The sequence below is a fragment of the Sciurus carolinensis genome, chromosome 12, assembly GCF_902686445.1.
Source record: "Sciurus carolinensis chromosome 12, mSciCar1.2, whole genome shotgun sequence".
Classification (NCBI taxonomy): Eukaryota; Metazoa; Chordata; class Mammalia; order Rodentia; family Sciuridae; genus Sciurus; species Sciurus carolinensis.
The window spans coordinates 74,677,391-74,702,614 of record NC_062224.1 but is presented as its reverse complement, the minus strand read 5'-3'; the positions used below and the strand labels follow the sequence as shown (position 1 = coordinate 74,702,614).

The following is a 25,224-nucleotide window of genomic DNA, read 5'->3' as shown; positions in this document are numbered from 1 at the left end:
CAGAGCAGAATGTACCAAAGAGCCAGATAGCATTACCAACCCCCCCCACCCCGTTGATGTTACGCTGTGCAAATAAGAAACAAATGTAAAAGTTCCCTCTACTATAAAGGACGAAAAAGAGGCGCAAAGGACAGGTTGTCCTAGAATTCTAGGGTACAGAACAGCAAAGAACAATTTTAAATCTTAGATCGACAGGGATACCAACAGGAGAGAAGGAGTACATTCCATTCATTCCAAAGGGTGTTCACAGCTGTAAATCCAGATAATGGACAGGGTGGCCCACACTGTGCTCCATCTGCCAGGACCAGATAAACAGTATGTACACAGGCATGCAACCAGATAAACCTGAATGCCCTCCTCCCTCTGTCCCTCAATCCTCAAAACCCTGGGGAAGAATTTCAGTTTATGACTGAAGTATAATAATGTGTCTGGTACCTGATCTATGCACTATCTAAAAGCTGTTACATTTAATGAATGTCCGAGTTGACAGTCAATTAAAACTTGCACCAACAGACTACAAAGCCACACTCCTGCCACCACGCAAAATGGAAATAACTCACACGGAAAGAAGAAAAACAAAAACAGAAGGAAAAGGCAAAACTAAAACTGATGAAGATAACCTTAAAAGGAAAAGTTTTCTTGTATCCTTTTTCACACCACAAGCTCATACATGTGCAAGTGTGAAAACAAAAACACACGCATACACTCCAAAACATACAGACAAGGTTTCCTTGGCAAAAGGTCAATTCCAGGAGTTTTCGGCCTCCACTGATCGATAAATACCTTCTTTTGCCAGAGACTCCTTGAGTTTCAATGAGTCAAAGGATTGCAATTCTTTCCTAAAAAGGATAATGTTTGTTTAAATGCACACAAACACACATAGCCCTTAAGTACTAGTGAAAGAAGGCCAATGATAGTGAGGTGTTGCAAAAGAGAAAGGCATGTCACAACCTGATCCCTGCTTTTTGCTCTTGAACTCTTGCATTAATTATAACAAATTACAGGGAATCCAAGTACTGTTTATAAGTACAATAAATTCCCTAATAATAGCCTATAATTTAATCAGGGGTTCTGTTTAAAAAAGAAGACTCATTTTCTGTAACACATCACAGAGAGAGGGGGGAGTGCCCTGACATCACCTCTCTCTGTCCCCTCCTAGGCTATTGGCTACAGATTCCTTTTCAACAATCCTACCTATAGGACTTGAAAGAGCCAGCCAGGGCTCACTGCTGTGGTCTGTGACGCCCTCGCCTAGGAAAACGTGACAGCAGAAGTAGAAATATTTATTCTTTTTTTAAAAATACTGGGCTGAAGTGTTTGAGGTTAAAATAAAATCTGAGGCTGTTTTGATCCATCTTAAAATCTCCAATGACTTGGAAAACAATTTTGCAGTTCCTCAAAAAGTTAAACATAGAATTAGCACACGACCCAGCAATTACACTTCTAGGTATATACTCAAGAAAATTGAGAACACATGTTCACACAATAACTTATACATGAATAGCAACACTATCCACAATAGCCAAAAGAAGAAATAACCCAAATGCCTACTAACTGGCAAATACAGAGACAGAATATGGTCTAGCCATACAATGGAATATAATTTAGCCATAAAAGGGAATGGAGTATTGATACATGCTTCAATATGGAGGAACTTTCAAACTAATGCTAAGTGGAAGATGTCAGACACAAAAGGCCACATTTTGCATTATTCCATTATAAGAAATGTCCAGAATAGGTAAACCCATAGAGACAAAAAAAAAAGTGGATTCTTGGTTCCCAGAGGCTGGGGCAGGAGAAGAATAAGGAATGACTGATAATATTCTGAAGTTAGATTGTACAGATGGTTATACAACTTTGTAAATACACTAAAAACCACTGAGTTGTATACTTTAAAAATGATTAAAATGGTGAATCTTATGTGAATTTTATCTCAAATAGATGAAAACACCTAGTGATCCTAATAAGGAAAAAGTCCAAACACCTGACACAGCAAACCAGGCTCTTTAGGATCTGGTCAAAACTACTTTCTTTCCATCTTCATGGCTCCCAATGTGTCCTAGATTGGAGCTGTAAGCCACTTACTGTGCTTCCCAACTGTCACCAAGCTCTCTACTGCCTCCTTGCCTCTGTCTGAAGGCCCTTACTCACCCTACATTTGCATAATCATCTACCGCATCCGGGTTCTTCTCCAAACCCTCTTGACAAGCTGGCAGGCCCTTTTTAAGGCTCTCGTGTCCTTTACCCAAGCCTGTCCTCCCCTGCTCTACCATGACCCCCTCATGGACTGTTCAACAGCAGTGCCTGGATGGTCGATAAATGTTTCTGAGTAGTTGAAATACTGACAGAGAGACGAAAATAGAAGGAAGGAGAGAGAGAAGTGAGTCACTTCATAGTAAGGGTACTAGACGTTATTTCTGTGGTATGAAAGGGGCATCTAAAGGCTTCAGAAATGTAACCCCTCACGCATCCAGTTGGAAGCCTAAAGAACTCCTTTGGAAAGGATGAAAATACTCCCTTAGTGTGGACTATTTGTATACTTGCAAATAATTTAAACTGCTCCCCGAGCTACTGTACAACAAAGGAGAAATTCAGAGATAAATCTCGGCCAGGAACCAACAGCATCAAAGAAACCCTCATGGTGGGCAAAAGAAACAGAAATCAAGGTACAAGAAGGCTCCATGCTGATTAGCCAGACAGAACCACTCCTCTAAATTGCAGCTGTAAAATGTGGAGTCTTATCCCTCTTAGACTAGTAATAAATATGTCTTGACTCATCAGCTCAAAATACGCACCTGCCTGCCCTGAAAATCATGTGTTCATAATATTACCCACCACTCCACTGTGGGAAAAGGGAGCTTAAATTACATCTGGAAGCGGGTGAGTCAACTGCCCAGAGATCTGCCTTTCTGGTAAAGAGCCAGGTTCGCGGCTAAGAAGTCTGCATAACAGCCTGCATGTTGGTGAGTTAGCAGTTGGAGGAGCAGCCATTACTGTTAACGAATTGCGAGTCTGAAGGAAAATTGACAAATAGGAGGCGAGAGGATGGTCTCTGTAAACAGGCCTGAGCTCTTCCTTACCATCCCTAATTAAAGGTAGCACCTGTCTTTTCACACGTGAGCAACTGCCAAAAGAGGTCAGTTCTCCGTAGATGAAGTAATGTCCCAGAAATGAGTAGGAAACACTGGCTATGGGCTTCATAAATATTTGATGGATGAATGAGGCAATGGAAGTAATTAATTAATTATAGGCCCCTAGAGACCATGATAAAAATAGAAAAAAAATAGAAATCCCCTGCCCAGATTAAGTCATTATGGCTAGACTCATTACTGACAACCTTGAAACTTAGTGTGGATAGGAGGAAACGAGAAGATTGCTTGCTGAGTACCAGGCTTCTAACTCCTTCTACTCTGAGTCCTACCATCTGAGCAGAACAAGCACTAAGACAGGCCTCCTTGGTGCTTTGTAAACAGAAGGTGTCCTCCACCAACTCTCCATACCCGCAGGACTCAAGAAGCAAGGTAGGGTTCTGCATTAGCCAAAAGGCAAGTGACAAGCCAAATGGAGGAAATGCCTGCAAGCTGTGGGGACCTCAATCTGGCTAAGTGTTGGGAGGGTACCATGTCACTGATTTTTTTCTGTTCACAGTCATGCAGGGAGATCCTTCCCACCTTGAGTCAATCATGTCTTTGGCTCTTAACACCTCAGTACTCTCTGTGAGCAATGCCTTCTCCATCCCCTCACTGCGACCTCGACCTCACCCAAGCTTTGGCCCTAACTAAGAGCTAGTCAAGCCTAATTTAAACTCTGGGTGGTACTTGTATTTAGTGACCAACCTTAAATTTGAAAGATTTCTAATGGCAAGGTTTTATAGGCTACCGTGCTTAAATGCTGCAGGAGCCAACTCAAGCCACACTCTTAATCACTGAAAACTCATTTTCTCATACTCACAGCTGAAATATATCTGAACACCCTAAGAGTGCTTAAAAAAATGTTTGAAACTACCAACAGGTCAAAAACAAAGTGATGTTCATCAGAAATGACAAAACAGCTATTATTTCTGCTTGCAAGTCCAAAATAGAGGAGACACTTCTGAGATCCTGCTGAACAGCCTTTATTTTCATAGTATGGATTAGTGGTGAAATACCTTCCCGGCCAAAGTGACCCACATTCCCCAAAACAGAGCTTCAATATGTTAGCTTTCTGTTGCTGTGGTCAAAATACTTGACAAGAACAACTTAGAGGGCTACTGTTGCAGCTCAGTGGCAGAGCACTCACCAGCATGTGTGAGGCACTAGATTCGATTCCCAGCATCATATAAAAAATAAAGATATTGTGTCCATTTATAGCTAAAGATATTTTTAAAAAAGCTTAGAGGAGAGAAGAAATATTTTGGCTTATATGTTTCACAGGTTTGGTTCATGGTCAGCTAATTCTAAGGCAGAAACATCATGGCAGAAAGGAATGGCAGAGGAAAGCTTCTCAGCTCATGGCAGATGGAAATCAGAGACATAAAATGGAAGGGGCTAGGGACCAGATAAACCCTTCCAGCACACACCCCTAGTGACTGACTTCCTCCAACTAGGTTCTACGGTTCAGTAATCCATTCAGTTGTCAATCAACTAAACCACCAAATGGACTCATCTACTGGTCAAATGGATTAACCCACTAATAAGGCCAGAGCCCTAATGATCCAATCATTGCCTAAAAGTCCCACCTCTGAACCTTACTACACTGAGTACCATGCTTTCAATGCATGAGTTTTTGGGGGGACATTCCAGATCCAAACCATAACATTCAACATCACAGGTTTTATACATTTCTAATAACAACATAACCATCCATCTTTAGTTTGCACCCTATTAGCCCATATGTACCTTAAGGTCAGGCCTATTTCCCTTCGACCTATAAGTGACAGACAGTAGATAATCCTAGATCTGTTAGCTGTGCAAAAAGCATTATGGTCATTTGCTGACTTGGGGAAATCCAGTGGGTTAAAAACAAACAAACAAACAAAAATGCTGTTTTGGAAGGTAGCCACCTAAAGAGTTGACGTAAGACAATACCAGACTCAATAGCAAAATAAAAAAGCAGAATCACCTAAACTTCTGGCATCAAATAATATAAAGTCTTTCTCCAGGCACCAAATTGGAATAATTCATTCCACCCTCTGTTTACAAAGCACTTTATAACTCTAATGCAGTATTATTCAGGCCATTTAATTATGCATATGTATTTTTGCCTCCTTGGCAATTATTTAGATTTCCTTTATTAATCTGCATATTTCTTCTCAAAATCTAATACACAGTGGGTTTCTGTGGTACATTTACATTACAGCAAGACATCAACACAGTCACATATGATGTGGCCTCACTGGAGTCAATGCAAACTGATAAAAGAAACTTTACCATCCATGTTTCTTGAGCACACTGGAAAAAAACAATAAAAACACATTCTAGGCATATCAAAAGCTTTGAAAGATTAAATTCTCCACAACTGGAACTAAAGTTAATTTCTGTAGATATGAAGACACTAGAGCAATTCAAGAAGTGATTAAGTAAGACAGTGCTTCACATGGTGGAGTGGGCTTCCAAGAGTGTTCATGGGCAGCATTTCATGTCACTTCACACTCATAACAACCCTTTAGGACAGATGCTGTAATTCCCATTTAATAAGAGACACCAGAGGTTCAGAGAGCCAAGGAGACCTGCCATGTCTTCTGATGTTAGAGCCACGAGCTCTTTTGTTACATTGCGCTTGTTTAGTAAACTGAAATAGCCTGTAGTTTCTACAGTCTGGAGCATAAATCTCAAAGATAAAATGGGAAGGAAGAAGAGAAATACACTACAGGTCATAAACACATTACAACATGAACCACTGACCATTTACTGAGTTTTTAAATACTGGAAATGAATACTTTTAACATCTCACTGCCCAATAATCTAGTATCTTTCTACACTGTGATTTCTGCCAAAATCATGCTTGATGTTTTCAAGAATGGAAATGTCTCTCTATAACTTCTCCTTTCAAATCCCTTCTGAGGCTCTAGGATTAAAGGAAGAGGTACTTTCCTTGTTGAATAAAATTTAAAAATAATTTGAGCTGGGCACAGTGGCACACACCTGTAATTCCAGCAACCAAGGAATCTGAGGAGAAGGACTGCAAGTTCAAAGCCAGCCTCTGCAACTCAGCAAGGCCCTAAGCAAGTTAGTGAGATAGCGTCTCAAAGTAAAAATTAGAAAGGATGGGGAAGTGGCTCAGGGGTTAAGCACTTCTGGGTTCAATCCCTGGTATCTGATGATGATGATAATTTTATATATCTTTCATCCTTTTAGAGTTTTAGTTTTCTAACTGCCTCAGTCTCCAACCACAAAATCTTTTATAACCCTTTACACATTGAAAACCTTAAGGTAGGAACTGAAATTTCCTGGAAAAAAGAAAAACTGATGATCTAAAGTGACACAGGACTACACATAAGTTGGAAGGAAGATCTTTTTTTTTTAAATTCATTTTTATTGTAAACAAATGGGACACATCTTGTTTCTCTGTTTGTACATGAAGTAGAGGCATACCATTTGTGTAATCATACATTTACATAGGGTAATGGTGTTTGATTCATTCTGTTATTCTTTTTCCTTCCCCCCCACCTCTCTTTTCCCTCTATACAATCCCTCCTTCCTCCATTCTTGCCCCCTTCCAACCCCCCATTATGTGTCATCATCTGCTTATCAACAAGAACATTCGTCCTTTGGTTTTTTGAGATTGGCTTATCTCACTTAGCATGATATTCTCCAATCTCATCCATTTGCCTGCAAATGCCATAATTTTATTATTTATGGCTGAGTAATATTCCATTGGGTGTGTATATATATATATATATATATATATATATATATATATACATACCACAGTTTCTTTATCCATTCATCAATTGAAGAACATCTAGGTTGGTTGCACAGTCTGGCTATTGTGAATTAAGCAGCTATGAATATTGATGTGGCTGTATCTCTGTAGTATGCTGATTTTAAGTCCTTTGGGTATAGGCCAAGGAGTGGGATAGCTGGGTCAAATGGTGGTTCCAATCCAAGTTTTCTAAGGAATCTCCACACTGCTTTCCAGAGTGGTTGCACTAATTTGCAGCCCCACCAGCAATGCATGAGTGTACCTTTTTCTCCACATCCTCACCAACACCTATTGTTGCTTGTATTCTTGATAATCGCCATTCTAATTGGGGTGAAATGGAATCTTAGTGTAGTTTTGATTTGCATTTCTCTTATTACTAAAGATGGTGAACATTTTTTCATATATCTCTTGATTCCTTGTAGATTTTCTTCAGTGAAGTGCTATTCATTTCCTTAGCCCATTTGTTGATTGGGTTATTTGTATTCTTGGTGTAGAATTTTTTGAGTTCTTTATATATTCTGGAAATTAGTGCTCTATCTGAAGTATGAGTGGCAAATATTTTCTCCCACTCTGTATGTTCTCTCTTCGCATTGCTGATAGTTTCCTTTGCTGAGAGAAAACTATTTAGTTTGAATCTATCCCAGTTATTGATTCTTGCTTTTATTTCTTGTGCTATGGGAGTCCTGTTGAGGAAGTCTGGTCCTAAGCTGACATGTTGAAGATTTGGACCTATTTTTTCTTCTATAAGATGCAGGGTCTCTGGTCTGATTCCGAGGTCCTTGATCCATTTTGAGTTGAGTTTTGTGCAGGGTGAAAGATAGGGGTTTAGTTTCATTCTGTTGCATATGGATTTCCAGTTTGAAGGAAGATCTTTGTTTAGGACATTGGGACAGGGATGGGAGATAATCAGAGGATTATAACTCACAAACCACAGAAAATTCCCCATGTCTTCCATTCCTTGGAGGAGACTGCTATAAACACACTCCTCCCCTTTATCCTAGGTTTGAAAAGTGAAAACCATCTCATTGAAAACCAGAATGAGAAAACATCAACTGTCTCCTTAAGAATGAAGAACTCAGGGCACAGAACTTGGAGAAGATGCCAGTTTGGGGCAGTCAGTATTGCCCTGGGCATGAACTGTGGGCATCTGGCCACAATCAAAGGAGAGAATTCCTACAGAAAAGAAGGATGAAGTAGGAAATCAAATTCCCCTTGAACCATGACCTGGGAAGGTTTCTTCCAAAAATTTATGACTTCAGAAAAATATATGACCCCCTATATCTTGTTAATCTAGTCATGAGACCAACAAAATGTATGATTATAAATCATTTCTAAAACCACCAAATTCTATTAATATAATAACCCAGAGTTTGGCAAAATCTCTGCAAAGGCCAAATCAAGGGCACTTCCCAATGATCTCCTTTATAATAAAACTGTCATCTTTTAAAACAACAAAATCACACTCAAGATAGTTACACTAAAAATGATCTTTGAAGCAGAACTTGAATAACAGTCACACACTAAAAAGACGGGGAGGGGACAAGTTGATGTGATTAAGTCTGTGCATTTTTCCGTTTACAGTGTACTATTTTTATGAAGACTCACCTACGGTCACTGCCACCTTATGCTAACACACTCCATCCTATACACGTTTCACGTAGAACTAAACCCCACACACTCCCCACTTTCTCATGCTGGTACATTTCATGTAACTTCCATCATCTCAAGTGCGTGGCTGTGCTTAGAGACTGGCTGGCTTCCTCATGAAGTCACGACAACAGACTTCAAATAAGTCTAAAGAAGATTTTGTCGGAAGCTTAGGCAAATGAAAACAAACATATTAACAGATTCCTTTGGAGTTTTTCATCTATTCATGTTTTACAAACATTTTCTATATATTTATCATCTCCCTGGAGGAGATCTATAATAATTACATGAAAATAAACATTTCAGGGGAATGAAATAACAATATTTTCCAATCTTTTTTGGAAAATACAATTTGGTATCTTAATTAATTTATTTATTTATTTTTGGTGTCAGAGATTGAACCCAGAGGCATTCAACCTCTGAGTCACATCTCCAGCCCTTTTTAAAAATTTTTTATTTTAAGACAGGGTCTTGCTAACTTGCTTATGGCATCACTAAGTTGCTGAGGCTGGCCTCAAACTTGCAATCCTCCTGCCTCGGCCTCCTGAGCTGCTGGGATTATAGGTATGTGCCACAGCACCTGGCTCAGCTTTAATTACTGAGATAATTAGGGTACCATATGCTTTTATAATTCCCAGCCTGAATTTAATAAAAATGATGAGACATTTATAAGTTAGTATAAATATTTTTTAAATGTAACCTACAGGAAGGCTGGCACTTTGTCTACTTTCTTTACTGCTATACCACAAGAAACCAGAAAATTCCTGGCACACAAAGAAGCTTAATAAATACTTATTGAATGTATGCATGAATGAATGAAGAATCCAACTAATTGGTACCATGTCCAAAATGGGTTGCCCAAGCTAACTAAAACATTAATTATGTAAAACAGTAAACTGCACTAGTTATTTCATGCTAAGTGTAAATATGTAACATTTAATACAAAATACATTTTTAGTAATTAGTAAAGGTAGACACTTTTTATCCCCCCCAAACACAGGGTTTTATAATAAGAAAATGTAAAACAGGTTTCCTTATAACAGTGTTTCAAGATGTTCTTCATTAATGGCCTCACTGAATTAAGACTTTAAACAAGAAATCGCATAACTGCAGTTTCAAGATATAGAAAGAGGTTTTATACTAGGAACCTGTGACCCAAGAGTAACAGGAAAACCTTGAACTTTAAAACATTCTTTCTTCTAAGAAATCAAAATCTAAAAAGAGTTGATGATTTCTCTAAGATAGAAATATTGTTAATCCTCCTATGGTAAAAAGAGACATTTTTTAACAAACTAGGAAATGACAGAGAAGCCCAAGATTCCACATTAAGTTTCCAGGGACACCAACAGCAACATGCAACTGCTAGCCCAACCTTGCTCTGTTTCAATGTAATTCAGCAAGTGGGAGCTGGGCACAGTGGCACAAGCCTATAATCCCAGAGACTCAGGAGGCTGAGGTAGGAGGATCGCAAGTTCAAAGCCAGCCTCAGCAACTTAGCAAGGCCCTAAACGACTTAGCAAGACTCTGTCTCAAAATAAAAACATCAAAAGGGCTGAGGATGTAGCTCAGTGTTTAAGAGCCCCTGGTTCAATCCCTGGTACAAAAAAACCAAAATTTCCAGGAAATGGATATGTTTGTGTTATTGGAAAGGAAGACTAATCATCCCTATTTCTATTTTATAGAAACAGAAACTGGCTCACAGAGGGCCACACAAATAGAAGTACAAAGCTCTATCTGCTACAATTTAACTGCTTCATGCCAGATTCTAGATATCCTTAAAGACCTCACACTGCAATATTCCTCTCTTCTTCTGTTTTCCTCTACTAGGAATGCTCTCTCTCTACAACTTCCGCCTCCATCCATCAGTGAAACTGCTACTGATGGAAGGTGACTTACCTTAAGGTATTCTGGAGACAAACCAGGCTTATAGCTCTTGGCCAAGCTTGTCTTCCTGTCCAAGAGGAAGCGTATCAAAACCCAATGTCTTCTTCAAAGTCCCATTTTCAACTTTTTAACTAATATCTCTGGTGATAGTTTTTCAGGATTTTAAAGGATGGGCTCTCTACATTTCACATTGTTTGGAAGTGAAAAAAGGTCACAGGTTCAGGAGTGGAGGTGCCCTTTGATACCCTTCAAGAGGTCTGCATAAGCAAAATCAATGAAATGGCCATAATTTTTCAAGGACTTAGGAAGAAATGGATAAACAATGATAGAAGCAACAACTAAATAAATAGAAAGTAAAATGAAAACAAACCCACCAGACATCCAAGACTAAGAGAGGCATTAAACAGCAATTAAAAAGCAAAAGGCATGGGGGCTGGTAGCTTAGCGGTTAGGGTGCTCACCTAACAAGTGGGAAGCGCTGGGTTCAATCCCCAACACCTCAAAGAAAATTAAAAAAAGAAAAGAAAGAAGGCAAAAGGTTGAATGAATATTGTGTTGGTTCTGTTTTGTTTTCTCCTTCTGTGATGAGGACTGAACCCAATGAACAAATGATGGGGACTCATGCTTGCTAAGCTTGCTCTACCACTGAGCCATTACCCCCCAAACCTGTTACTTTTAATACAGAAAAACATAAAGTGTGGCTGAAAACAGAAGGCAAGGAATCTATGAGAAGCAGATATTAAAGATACTTGGAAATCAAGGAAAACTGGGATCATCCTGGATGAAGTTGGAATCATCCAATTAGAGAGCAGAAAATACACCTCCAGCCTGGGGAAGCAGGGAGGGGCGAAGCAGAGGGAGACACTGGAGGCCACTCCAGCAGCAGCTGCCTAGACTTCTTTTATTGTGGGCACTGATTGATAATCATTCCATTGTTCAGGTCCTTTTTTTAAGGAGGGATCTCATTTGATTCCCTCTAACATTCCTTATCACTACCAAATCCTGTTTCTTAAATGAAAACTGTTAGGCTAGAATCTGCACAATGCCGGAATGAGCCTCCTCCTTTACAATATGACATAAACATTATTCTAAACAGTTAAACATGTGTTTCATTCCTCACGATCAAAACCTGGACTGATTTCCCCTCATTTATTTTAATGCGAACCAATTACTTATATTTTGGGTCAAGGGTAAAGAAAGGTGAAATAGTTTGTGTGTGTGTGTGTGTGTGTGTGTGTGTGTGTATGTGTGCGTGTGTTTTCAGGTAAAATGAAAGTATCACAGAGCAGTACATAAGAATAACTAGCCAAGCACAGTGGTGCATGTGTGTGATCTCAGTGACTCAGGAGGCCAACACAGGAGGATTCCAAGTTCAAGAACGGCTTCAACAACTTAGTGAGAACCTGTCTCAAGACAAAAAAATAAAGAGAGTTGGGGATGTAACTCAGGGGTATGGTACCCCTAGGCCCAATCCCCAGTACCCCCAATATATATATAGTTCATATATAAATGTAGTTCATTCATTCACCATTCCTCTACAGATGTCCACAGCTCTAAATGGGCTTCTAGTCATATCTAGTTATAATTACACAATGTCCTCAATTAGCAAATAATATGAAATCAGAAAGGAAAAATGTCTATTAGAGATTAAATAATTCATGATGCCCTTTTGAAATTATTCAATGAACCAAAAGTAAAGAATACAGTTTTCCTTTATCTAGTATTTTTCAACTGCTTGCAGATAAACATTTTTGCCTCTAGGTTAAGTCTTTTGTTTTTTGATGGGTTTTTGTTGTTGTTGTTGTTACATTAGAGTGTGTCTTTTTTGTGAAAAATTGCCAGAATACTAGCTCTCAGGAAAATGCTTTCCAGTACTGTTAGTAAAAGTCTGCATATCATAAAATCACAGGTATGTGTGATCATGAAAAGAAACTTTAATGTCTTCACAACTTTGGTATTTGGTTGAAATGATTTTAATGTCTCTAAATTTACCTACTGTTTACTCTTACATTGATTGACATACAGTAACAACAACAAAATCAGAGAAAGGCAAGAAAATTACTAAAACCAATTTAGGGGACATATTGTACACTATATCATGCATAATCTATTATGCATTATAGAAAGTGAACTCAAAGGCTAAAAATAGTTTGAAATACAGGAAACACAAAGTGTCCCAAATTCCTACAGAATCTTGGGTTCTCCAATCTGGTCATTCTGGGGCCCCTAGGAATTATTTAGCAGAATTATTTATTGAGCAGGATTTTTCTACCAAATCTAAAGCACACCAGCTATCCTCTAAATTTCTCAGTTTAAACCAGACTTCTCAGCTTTGCAACTCTAATTTCCTCTCCAAAATTTGCCAAAATATCTCTAAGATTGCTCTCTACTGACACAAGTCACCAGTTATATCTGAAGGGACACCAGGATGTGGTCACTTCCCATGTAACCAAACTAATATAAGTAAGAATCGCCTATGGCACTACTTGAAGATTTTGATTCAGGATGCCAGGAGTAGGGTTCAAGAACTGACATTTTATGAAAACGTTGCAGGCCATCCGAAGACAACACTTAAAGCACCACTGGGCCCCGCTTTATCAGGTGCCATATCTTGTTTTGTTTTGTTGCTACTGGGATGGATTGAACCCAGTGGTGCTTAACCACTGAGTTATAATCCCAATCCTTTTTTATATTTTATTTAGAAACAGGGTCTCGCTAAGTTGCTGAGGTTGGCTTTGAACTCAAAATCCTCCTGCCTCAGCCTCCCGAGCTGCTGGGATTATAGGCATGCACCACTGTGCCCAACTCGGTTTTGTTTTTTAAATAACCATCACTTACCAAGAGTCTATCATCTCCTTAAATAATCTTTCATTGGAATCACTTTATCTTTTCAGATGACACCTTCTTCAAGTTACAAGAGCTGCAAGATTAGCATCAGGTCAGCCTGGTCCATCCCAGCTGGCTTCATGTACTGAACAGTTAGCTGCCTGACCATCTGGGAGCTTCCAAGCTGCTCCTTATCCTATTTCTTCACACATACTTGATAACCTCAGTGTGCCCATGTTCTGCACAGAATGCATGACCAGCTAGACCTTCCACAGAGTATCTGCTCCCTCCTGTGGAAATGGGCTGAGGGCAGGGAACCTCCTTAGGAAATCTGTTGATGATACAAAATTTTTCCTTAAATTATTTTTTTCAACTCCACCTCTGCTCTGAGCAGTGCTTAAGAATATAAGGGTCAGATTTGAACATATCTTCAATTATATGAAATCTTTTGGTCTTTGGGGACTAATTTTGATTTTTTTTTTTTTTTTTTTTTGGGAATTCCTACTAAATTTGTTCTTAATTGATTAGGCTTCTACTAAAACAGAATTTGGAGTGATCTAAGGTTTTCTCATCATTATTTACACACTAAGCCCTGTGGTAGTACTATAATATTTCAAGGTGACTAGGCTGAACTACATTTCCCAGCATGCTCTCTCTTCCCATAATTTTCTAGTTAATGTGGGCCAGAGATGGTCTTCTGCCAATTGTTAGATATAGGTTGAACAGTCTTTGTCTGAGATGCTTTCCAGATTTCAGAGTTTTTCAGATTTTGGAATATTTTCATAGACTTTACCAGTCAAGCATCCCTAATATGAAAATCCAAATATGAAATGCTCCAAAACATTTTCGATTTCAGAGCATTTCAGATTTCAGATTTTTGAATTTTTAGATTAGGGATGCTCAACCTGTATCTGAGGGATGCATTAGCTTCTTACTACCTTCCAATATACCAAATTATGTGTTATTTGAAAACTATACACCAAATACAGTAACAGGCACATCCTAAATTAATTCAATAGTCTTGCTAGCACCATCTCTGACTGATTGTACAGAAAGATACTGAATTTGGCAGAGCATATGGACCTTTAACAAGAAACAAATACCTAAGAAGTCTGATTTCTAATGCTCCTTCTACTATAGCAGAGTTTTAGTTGAGTACTACATTCTATTTCCAGCTATTATTTTCCTTGGAGATTAACCCAAAATATTAGTTTTTTTTTTTTTAATGATTCCAGCAATCAATAAAAAATAAAGAACAGAATTCTAACAGATACAAAACTTCAGCTTTTCCATCAGATCCTCCTCATCAGTCTCCATCTTTTCACAGTGGGAATTAATTTCAGGGATCCCATTTAATGACACTGTCAAGTTTTCCTTAGAGATATTGCTTTGCCACTTAAGTCATCATCCTAAATGTCTTTTTTTTTTTTTAACCTGTTTCAAAATGTTTGTGCCAGTCAAAAACATTTGTTTCTAACAGTATTTTATCGCCAGGATTTTCTATTAAAATATCAAGTATCTGACTTGCATTTTGATTTTACTTACATTAAATTTGCTGGGCTTTGCTCTGAATAGCAGTAACTCATTTTTATGCTGGCAGGAAACAGCAGGGGAAATGTCTACTCACTGTCCCCAGCTGCAAGCACAAGATTGACAGGCTGACCTTGAAAAGAGTTGGGCGGCTGTAAACTGAAACATGTTGCAACACGTCCCGCTATGATTACTCCTCCTCTGCTTTCACAAACCACACCAGAAAGCAGGATCACTATTTCATAGTCACACCTGGTAACCTGACACCTGCTGACACCTTTCTACTGTTTATTTCCAATGTCTCAATTTTCCACTCTTCTAAAGGACTTAGTGTCTATGAAAGCCTGGCACTTTCACTATGGACCCAGAGCTGGAGATGACTGATAAAAATGCTAATTAAAACCCATCTTAGTTCCAATCTCTACATAATGCTCACTATTTAAAGGACTCCATTCAAAGAAGTGCCTGTTTCCCCCTACCCTTTGTTTCCTCTGTCTACACTACTTCCTTCTCTTTGACAAAACTCATCCCATCCAATGCCAGGGTGTCTCTCAGTGGTTGCAGGGCAGGGGAGGGAGGATGGACAAGGGTTGAATAAACCCCACCCACCCATGGGCTCTCCCATGTCAGCATGCTTGGTTCATGTAAAACCACTCCAGGGCTGGCCTGGAAGCCAGGCTTCTGTCACTAAATAGCTGAGTGACGGTGGGCAAAGTCCCTTTGTTGCTCGGGTTCTCTATTGCTTTATCTGTAAAATAAAGCAACCAATCCTGTGATCTGTGGGTTTTCATGTTTAGGTGTAAAACTCTGATTCTGTTTAAAATGATGTGTCTTGTTAGAATTTCAAGCTAGGATTCCTTCTTACATTGGTTGTGTTCAAGATATGGGTACAAAACACCTGGTACCCTTGCTACAGATGAAACCACCTGTGGGTATTCAGAGATGTGTCAGACACTGAAAAGCAATAAAGAGAGAAAAATCTGAAAAACTTGAGCCTCATCTCTCCAACAAATACACAGACCTATAATCTAGTGCCCTAGAGGGTTCCTCACATAGGAACAAAGTTTTCAAGTGAGCATGTACAGAGAAATTATAGTCTCACATGCAGTTCAACCATTGCATGCTCTCATAGGCAGTTAAAGTCTTAAGACAGCTAGATACTGAACAGCATAAAACCAACTGGGCCTCTGAGAAGGTACAGTTGACCCAAGTCTTCAGAGGAACTTCACACTGTATGGAAAGTGCAAGTCCCAGCAGCCGTGACCTAAATTCCTATTGAGCCACACAAGTCACATGAAGGAGGGCACATCCCCAACTGTAACACATTGGGAGTAGGGAACAAGGCCAAGCCAGACAGCACCTGCCTATCTGTAAGGCAGCTCAATTCGATTCGTTCAAAAATGATCCCAGTGAAACAAAACCCACCTGGAGACCAGAATCAGTCCTCCTGATACCAGTTTTTAATCTCTGACTTTACTGGTACTTTGGTCCCCTGATTTCTTTGCTGACACTTCAGCAGAAGCTAAACTCCTTGTTAACTCTGATAAGCTGTTGATGGGAAGTGTGTGTTGATGGATGTATTTCTCCAGCAAAATAATGTAAAAGATTCAATTTATTGGGTAACCAAAATCTCTTCTTGTTAAGAATAAAGCTTGTATTATTTATAAAAAATAAACACACCTTTATCAGGGACTAATAGTAGCATCTACTTCATAGGGTTTAGGGAGGACTGAAAAAGTTAATCATTTAAGATACAAAACATGGCATCTTGCACATAAATACTAGCAATACATTATTGTTACTATTAGGAAACTGCATTTGGCAATTGAATGCAAACTGCATTCTTCCATAAAACCTCAAAGAATCAGAATATCCTCAGGTTGGGAAGGGTTGGGGGTCTTGAAACTTGTGCTTTCCAGATTCTGCTGCTCTCAGACACTGAGTCTCTTTGATGTGTGGATAGAGTGCGTCTGTCCCTTCCCACCCACTTAATGTCCCAACACAGATATTCCAGGGAAAAGGTAGAGCAAAGGATTCTAAAGAATCTACTCCTGTGTGCTTCCTCGACCCCAAGTTTTTTTTAAATCCATTTTTCAATCAAGACATTAACCCCAGACATTATAGTGATAACCCTGCAAAGTCTAAGAATTCCCTATTGTAGATGTCATTAAAAAAATGCATAAAGCATAGCTTGCATGCTTTGAGATGGTATCTCTTCCCAAAGCTTCTGTTTGTTTTTCTCTCTCCACCCCTTCCAGTGTGACACCATCACTACTTTTACTGAGCCTTTGGAAAAACAAGTGTAAGAGTTTTAATCCATACACTATTACAAACATTTACTATTTCATGGGTTGACTGTTGAATTGTTTTTCAATATTGCAGCATCATACTAATAAAGCAGCCAATGGAATGAATGAATGAATGAATGAATATATCTGTGGTAGCCAAGGAACTGCGGGCCATGGTGGTGTATGCCTATAATCACAGACTTGGGGGGCTGCGGCAGGAAGATCACAAATTCAAGGCCAGCCTCAGTAACTTAGAACCTGTCTCAAATAATAGACCATTAAATAACACATTAACCATATCATTAAAATATACAATAAAATTATCACCTTAAAGGTAAAGGTTTCTTTGAGGTATACTATAACCGTTTTTTATAAACTTGGCTTTATGGATGGGTGAAGCACAGAGAAACATTCTTGCCTTAGAAAGAGTGCAAATCAAACATTCCAGATGCATTAATGAAAGCTAACATTACACGAAGATGACCTTTGAAATATGAATGAGGGTTAGATCCACCCCTCCTAAGAACAAGTCACAAGGCCACAACAAAACAAGCAGAGGCAAATAAAGTGTGAGGAGCAAGGGGCTGTCCTTGGCTGGGTACTTTATTTGCAGAGTTCAGTGCAAAGTCAAAATGCAGGACCTGTCATTCAAAAGTAAGAATTTCAAGATGGTGACAACAGAGAACTAAAACAATTTGGGGGCCATTCTGAGCACCAGGCCCTGTGCAACAAACTGCACAGATCTCAGACGGATATGCTGGCCTTGGTCCTGGGAAACATCTGCTGGGCTCCCTGGGTTTCACCAAAGCAGCTGACAGAGTCTTCTCCAGGATGAAAACAGGGTCAGTAATAGAAGCTTTAAAGACAAATGCAAATACATCTTCAATAAATCAAAAACATGGAATTGAAGTAAAAGCTGTTGGAGACACAGCTCTTTAGTGGTAGGAGTGGGAGAGCACTGTGAACTGTTCATTTTAAAATTCCCATTGACTAGGAAAATATCTACTGCAAACTGGTAATTAATGGAGGTTGAAATGAAAAGAAATGCAAATGGAAATTAACCTTTTAATCAATATTTTAATGTCCTTTGGGGAAAATAATTCTTCCCTGAGGTCCTCCTGTTTATTACAGACAGTCATTTCCTCTCTTCTCTCATCATACATAACATTAACTGTACAGAGTGTTTGAGATTAGATCTCAGTATCAACTGCATCTTAAAATATCTAAAGCGCCTGGTCGAAACAACGCTACTCTCAGTAGCCAGTGGAAAGAGAACAAGTTCCCATTCACTAGCTCAAGCTGCCAGGAGGGGGTTTGCCATTCTCAGCAAATTATATTATCCACAGGGAATTCATGTTGAATCTTAAGTCTGACTTGAAGGGAGTCCCTATTTCCAAGCCCCCGGGTAAATTTTAAATATCCATTAAAATGACATTTCCAAATAGTAAAGGAACTGGAGGAACAAAAAAAAAGGGTGTTGTAAAAGGAAATGGAAACATTACCATAATTAGGGCTTTGAAATAGACACTCTGAATAACTTCTTTGCATCAGCACACAAGGCTAACTGCAAAAGTCTAAGTCAGGAAACAGTGGTACTTATAAGAACGGAAAGGTAAAGAAAGTTTTTGTAAGGTCATTGGAACTGCTCCCTGAAACCTAGTTAAAAAAAAAAGAAAAATACACAAAATACCATTTTATCATTCATGGGGATGCAGGGCTTCGCCTACCCTGGCTTTGCCATCAATACGCCACAGGTCTGAATGTGTAACTGCACGCAAAGGGTCCCTCCCTATCACCGTCTAAAAATGTGATCACCGAACTCCTTTGTCACTCACTGTCACCAAAAAATGCACTCACCCTCATTATGGCACCTTAAGCACAGCTTTAAACATGGGCATTTATTCCAGTTGGTTGAAAGACAACTTGTCCAGTCAGTTCTTCCCAGACAAGAACCACATCTAACATTCAAGAATGTCCCATACAAGCCCACACAGAGATTAAGTATTCTAAAGATTCTCTGGTAATAACTTCCAAGCAGTGTCACCCAGCAGACAGGGCTACAATCTCGTGGTTCAATACTCTGAAGCAGCTGGGAGATGTACAAAGAGTGATCCTAAGAGTAGGGCAGGCCTACAGTGACTGAGAAGCTCAGAAAACAGAGGAAGCACCCTGAGATGGAGGGTAACTGGCACAGGTCCATGGCCCTGGGGCTTCCTCCAGTTTACAACACTGTATTCAGACTGTCCTCAGCAAGGGGAGCAACTGAGTTGGCTTCCGCAGTACTGGCACTATGTAAATTCTGTAGAGGGCTCATGCCTAACAGGATGGACAGTCCCAACCCAACAGGCAAGTTAGCAACACGTCCTGGAAAAGGAAGAAATGTTTTGTGAGCTCATTAGGGCAATTAGAAGCTCCTCTGCACTAGGCAAACATACCATTCATCAGTGCGTAATGTAAAGACAAACATATTTAGGTAAAGAAACAGTTTAGAAGCCATACATGCACTCAGCAACTGAAACTCCAAAGCCTAAATCCACTCTTCAAAAATTCCTTTTTCTTTTAAAAGTGTTCTCCTTAGTACTGAAAAACTAAAGAGGGACTTTCTCACTTGAGGAAGACTTGGAAAAATCCCAGACCTAAACTAAAAGCAGTGATTGTGGCCAGCAGTTTTCTGGCTTCCCTTTGCAATTATTAAGTATCCTTCTGTTTGACTAAGAATTTCTCCACCTCTTACAAGTCTTTTTTTTTTTTTTTTCTTTTCCTTTTTGGGTCCAGAAAAATCTGAAAACCATGTGTTTATAATGAGCCTGTTGCTATGCAAATCATTCAAACACATTACAAAAATCTTTCCTTTGAGTCAGGAGGGCATAATGGAGGGACGATGAACTGTAGCAAAAATCCCTTTGCTGGACAGAAAATCTGGCAAAAAAGGAAAAAGAGAAGCAAAGCAAAATGGAAAATATTATGGTGGTCTCCCATCCCTTGAGTCATCTGAACCAAAGGGGGAAAACTAACATTTTTAAAGCCCCAAGGTAATATATCTTAGTGAAGTTAACAAACTCAGTGGTTCTTAATCTCTTTAATTTCTATGCTTTCATGACGCATCCCCATCTGTCTGCAAGTATGTCCTTTTTGCCAGTTTTTTCACACTTTGGAATAATGTCTGAATTTCTCTGTTCCCACTTTTATTTGTTCTCCTATGTGTATTCATGCTCTGATATCTCTTGTCTTCTCATTCAGCTGTCAGCTTAAGGTAAGGTATGAATTATCCATTTCTCCTCCAACACAATCACAGATGTTGGCAGGTTCCCCTCACTGTGAAAAGATCTATTCCCCAAAAGTCATATCCAGAGGATGAGAAGAGACATGGAAAGACAAATTAGTGTCAAAAAGGCAATGCCTCCCAATCTTCTAATTCAAAATGATTTGGAGTTGATGATTTTATTTTTTTTTTAATTTTTTTTAGTTGTAGGTAGACACAATACCTTTATTTTATATCTATGTGGTGCTGAGGCTCGAACCCAGGGCCTCATGTATGCTAGGCAAGTGCTCTACGGCTAAGCCACAACCCCAGCCCTGGAGTTGATCATTTTAATAAAGTCAGTCACCTTATCAGACAGGTTGCAATCAACATCATTTTCAAATTTTTGTTGTGTTGTTCTGAACACCCTATTTGAAAGAGAAAACTCTTGAACTTCCTCATGCTGAGGATAAAAACTACCCCCTGGCCCAGCAGGACACTACCTAGCATCACCTAGGTATATTAATTAATCAGTGTATACATATACATGTATAAGTATGTGTATGTATATAATAATTTATACATATGTGTAATACATAATACACATGCATATATACACACATATCATCTGACTTTTGTTTCTATAAATCTGTAACCACTTCTGTAGAATCTAGGAAAGAACAATGTACCTCCTTCTCCCCAGTTTGATCAAACTGTAAAATTCCTTTTCCTTTTTATACCATTCCCTTATTTCTGAGGCTGGTAGGTGGCTGAATCTGGCCAGCCAAGATCCAGGCAGAGACCCTGGCTTAGCTGCTGATAATATGTTAACCTATAAATTTCCACAGATGGAACTGTCTGGGGACAAGAAGTGAACTAAATGCCTTTAAATATATATTTTATCCCTGTGTGTCTTGAGATTATACATACCCATGCACGTAGGCACACACATGTGTGTATGTTTATGTTCACATACACCCCAAAAGTCCAGAGTATGAATTCTAGATTCTCTGTCCCTATTCATAGAAAAGGAAGAGCTGGTCATGACTAGTGCTATCGAACCTGTTTTACTCACAAACAGAAGTAACCAAACCAAGGCAAACGTGTGAGGCTGGAAACAAGTTTGGCTGGCTCCAGACAAAGGCTTATTTTTTAAGCACAGATGGCCAAATCCTTGCCTCTTCCAATGGGTTGCCCATTGCCTGCAAATCAAAGGCAGATTTCTATTTCTAATCTATGCAAATATCTTACTCTGTGGGGCATCACAAAGACTAACTGTTTTGTGTCAGACACTACAGATCCCAGGTGCTCTGGGAGATGCCAGACCCCATCTCCACCTGGGATGACAGGGGACAGAGGGCTGGAGAGTTAGTCATTAACCAGCTCCTAATGAATGTGGTTGGGGCCTTCTGAGAAACATGCCTCTGGAATCCAGCCCCACCTCCCCAGCTTCCCCTGGGCTACTCTGCCTGGAAGGCAGTTTCAACATTCAGTTTGGATCTTAGATGCTTCTAAAACTCTGATTTTCAAAGGCTTCTACTGACTGTTAGGGGATTCTTCACCTTGAGTGTAACTCATTTATTCATTTTTAACGCCAAACCCAGAAAACTTCAGCATTTAAACATGGTATTCTATTCAAACCAGTTCTCCTTTATACTCCAGTCCACATCTCTACAACTCAGGACAAGTCTCGCTGAATCACACCTGGGTCTTTGTTGGTGGTCCTCAGCAACCCAAGCATGTACAATCCTCTTTTTTCTTTTTTTTCCTCCTGTTATCAACTTTCCTTTCTTTACTTACAACACTCTTTTCTCTTATTTCTCCACCTCCCGGGCTTAACTTAAGTCTTTCACACTTGCTATGACACCCCTTGGCACATTCCATTTTAGGGCCCCTTGGGGACAAAAATTTTTTTTGTATGCTGAAAACAAAAACCAACAGATACAACTCCTCCTTGGTGCTAACCCAATTCCTAACTTTAATCATCGTTTGCCAAAAATAGCAGGTTATGCCTGAAATCCACAGTTTACTTCCAATGTTTAAGTCTGAAAATGTCTTTCAAACTTCTTTCTTTGTTCATTTTTCTGCTTAAATGACAAAATCCTGTATTGGAAAACACTTCTTTCCCTCCTTCTTAACCTTTATCTAAAATATACTAGACTAGCTGAGTAGAAAGAAATTCTAAAGCAAAAGGAAAGGAGTCTTTCTAACCAATAGCCACCTACCAAACTTCTTCCTCTACAACTTAAACCCTGAGATCCAGTTTTGTTTCAGTTTATAAATGCAAATATTGACAGTCTATTCATACAATACAGCTTTAAGTTTACTTTCTGAGAAAATCTAAAACTACAAAGAGTTTTAGAGGTTAAATAAATTCACTTAGTCCCAAGTCTGGAAACATATCAAAACTACCTGATGAGTCCTATTTCTTTTACCTCCTCCTGATCTCCAGCCCTAAGCATTCCAATCCGAACTTCTGGTAAGGCTCTAGAATCCATATTTATCATATATGCTCCACATATGAAATAGCAGGCCCAGGTCTGAGAACCACTGATCCATTCCAACATTCTACCTAATATAGTGGCCTCCTGGATAAGACGCCACACAGGCCATCCAGTCTAGGCTGCAACTTTCCCAGAGATCGTACCCTTCTGTAAGTCTTGTTTCGCTTTTACATGGTTTCAGTATTAGAAACTGTGTTCTTATGTTGGACCAAACAGCCAAAGTCTTTCAATTCCTTAAACTTCACCTTGTCGGATCTAATTTTGTGCTCCTGAGTTAACAAAGAATACTCCCTAAAGAGAGACGAGTCTTCAAATACCTAAAGGCAGCTACTGTGCCCTTGGAAGTCTTCACTTTTCCAAGCTCAGTCAACTCTTTTTCCTTAACTTCACAAAGCACAATTTCTGAGTCCTGTACCATTTCAACTACTCTTCTTACACAATAGACCTTAAAGAATAAGTCTCTCTATAGTAACAATACTTCATTTTTCTTACAACTTTTTTTCAATGTGCACTAATTTATAGTATTTTTGCCCTTGTCAGTTGGCTTGAATTTAGTAATGCGAGAGCTGAGAATCAGTGAATACTTATTATCCTAATGCTGTGTGCCTAGCACTGTGTTGAGCACCTAAGCAGGATATCAAAACAGCAGAAACTGCTTCATTTGGAGGAGTCAATAATTTCTTATATAGGAAAGACTTGGTGAAATAACTTGAAAACAGTGCATGATAGTATATGTCAGAGTGCTTCAATGACTATCATGATAATGGCTAAATTCCTGCATACTGACTTTCTAAGGCAGATTGTGAACTACCTCATGGCCTCCATTTTCAGACACAATATCTATTTAACAACAGCATGCTTTGGGGCTTTTTTGTTGTTGTTGTTTGTTTTTTTGGTACTGAGGATTAAACTCAGGGGCACTTAACCACTAAGCCACACCCCCAGCCCTTTTTTGTTTTATTTAGAGACAGGGTCTCACTGAATTGCTTAGGGCCTCCCTAAGTGGCTGAGGCTGGTTTTGAACTTGAGATCCTCCTACTTCAGCTTCTGGAGCCACTGGGATTACAGGTATGCACCACCATGCCCAGCAACAACAGCATGTTTTAAAATTATAATTATTCAATCACATTTATTGTATAAATTAATGGGTTACACTATGACATTTTCATATATCCATGTCATGCTTTAACAATAGCTTTTGATTTAAAAAGAGACTATCAAAAATGTATACAGTGGGCTGGGGATATAGCTCAGTTGGTAGAGTGCTTGTCTTGCAAGCACAAGGCCCTGAGTTCAATCCCCAGCACCGAAAAAAAAAAAAAAAAGTATACAAAAATCTCAAGTGCACCCTTATTTCAAAAATTTAAAATCTATAAAACTATATAAGTGAAAATTAGTAGAATACCATGCCTTCCTATAAGAATGTCTCTCATTGGTTTAGTTTCTTAAGCACTCTAAATGCCAAGGTGAAATTCAGAGCATTGGAGATGCAGCTCAGTGGCAGAGCACTTGCCGAGCATGGGTGAGGCCCTGGTTCAATCTATAACAGCAAAGCAACTGGTCAACTCTCTCTGCTACTGTATACACCACTACATCAACCAGCTCATCTGCTTCATCAAGAGTATCACAGTTATTTCACACCCATGTGTGGGGAGAGGGTGCGTGCACCTACCTTGTGGCCTCTTGCTGAAGCCATGACACATTTGGCACATAGAACATGACTCCGAAGAAAAGCAGAGGCTCATTAGCAAATTTGTCCAGATGTTTCTTCAGAGGTTTCTCCAGCTCCACCCATCGTGCTTGCTGGCTCTTGCTAAGAAACCAAAGGCCAAAGTAGTGCGTCTAGATAAAAAGGTATAAAATTGCATCAGTTCATGTTTACCACAAGCACTGCAAGACCACACAAAAAAACAAGATTCCAGTTTCTGCATCATTTTCAGTTCCTCAACGTATACACAAGGATCCAGCTTCTATTTTCTAGCTTTGGAACAAATTAAAGGCAATCATATCCACACTGTAACCTACACTGATCATCCAGAGGCAGCATTCCTACCCAGCATTGCCATTTGTAAATGTGGGTCCGTATCCAACTGTGTTAGGAAAGAGGGTGGTGCGGGGTGGGGACAGTGCTGACCTTTTTTTTGAAGATTGGCTCTCCAGTGTCTCTTCCTAATGCCTCATGACTGCACATGGAGCTTGCTGGCAAAGGCTAACTTAGTTATTGCACCTGCTACAGAGTAACTTATTATTCAACCCCCTAAGACAAAACCTGCCAACTGAACGCTTCTGCACTGTAGAATACGTTCATACAATGCCAGATTTTAACCAAGAATATATTCATTCTTTTTGAACTTTAATGAAATACTTTAAAAGCATCTCCCTGCCACTTTATAATGCATGA

General features: G+C 39.3%; 1 protein-coding gene across 1 annotated transcript in view; it reads right to left on the bottom strand.

Annotated features, from left to right (window-relative positions):
• The window catches only part of Ptpn14 (protein tyrosine phosphatase non-receptor type 14), a 170,851-nt gene that overhangs the window by 59,951 nt on the left and 85,676 nt on the right, over positions 1 to 25,224 (bottom strand). Inside the window, exon 3 of the mRNA XM_047521103.1 lies at positions 24,496 to 24,665. Coding sequence (XP_047377059.1) covers positions 24,496 to 24,665 — 170 coding nt within the window. The remainder of the gene's footprint in view (positions 1 to 24,495; positions 24,666 to 25,224) is intronic.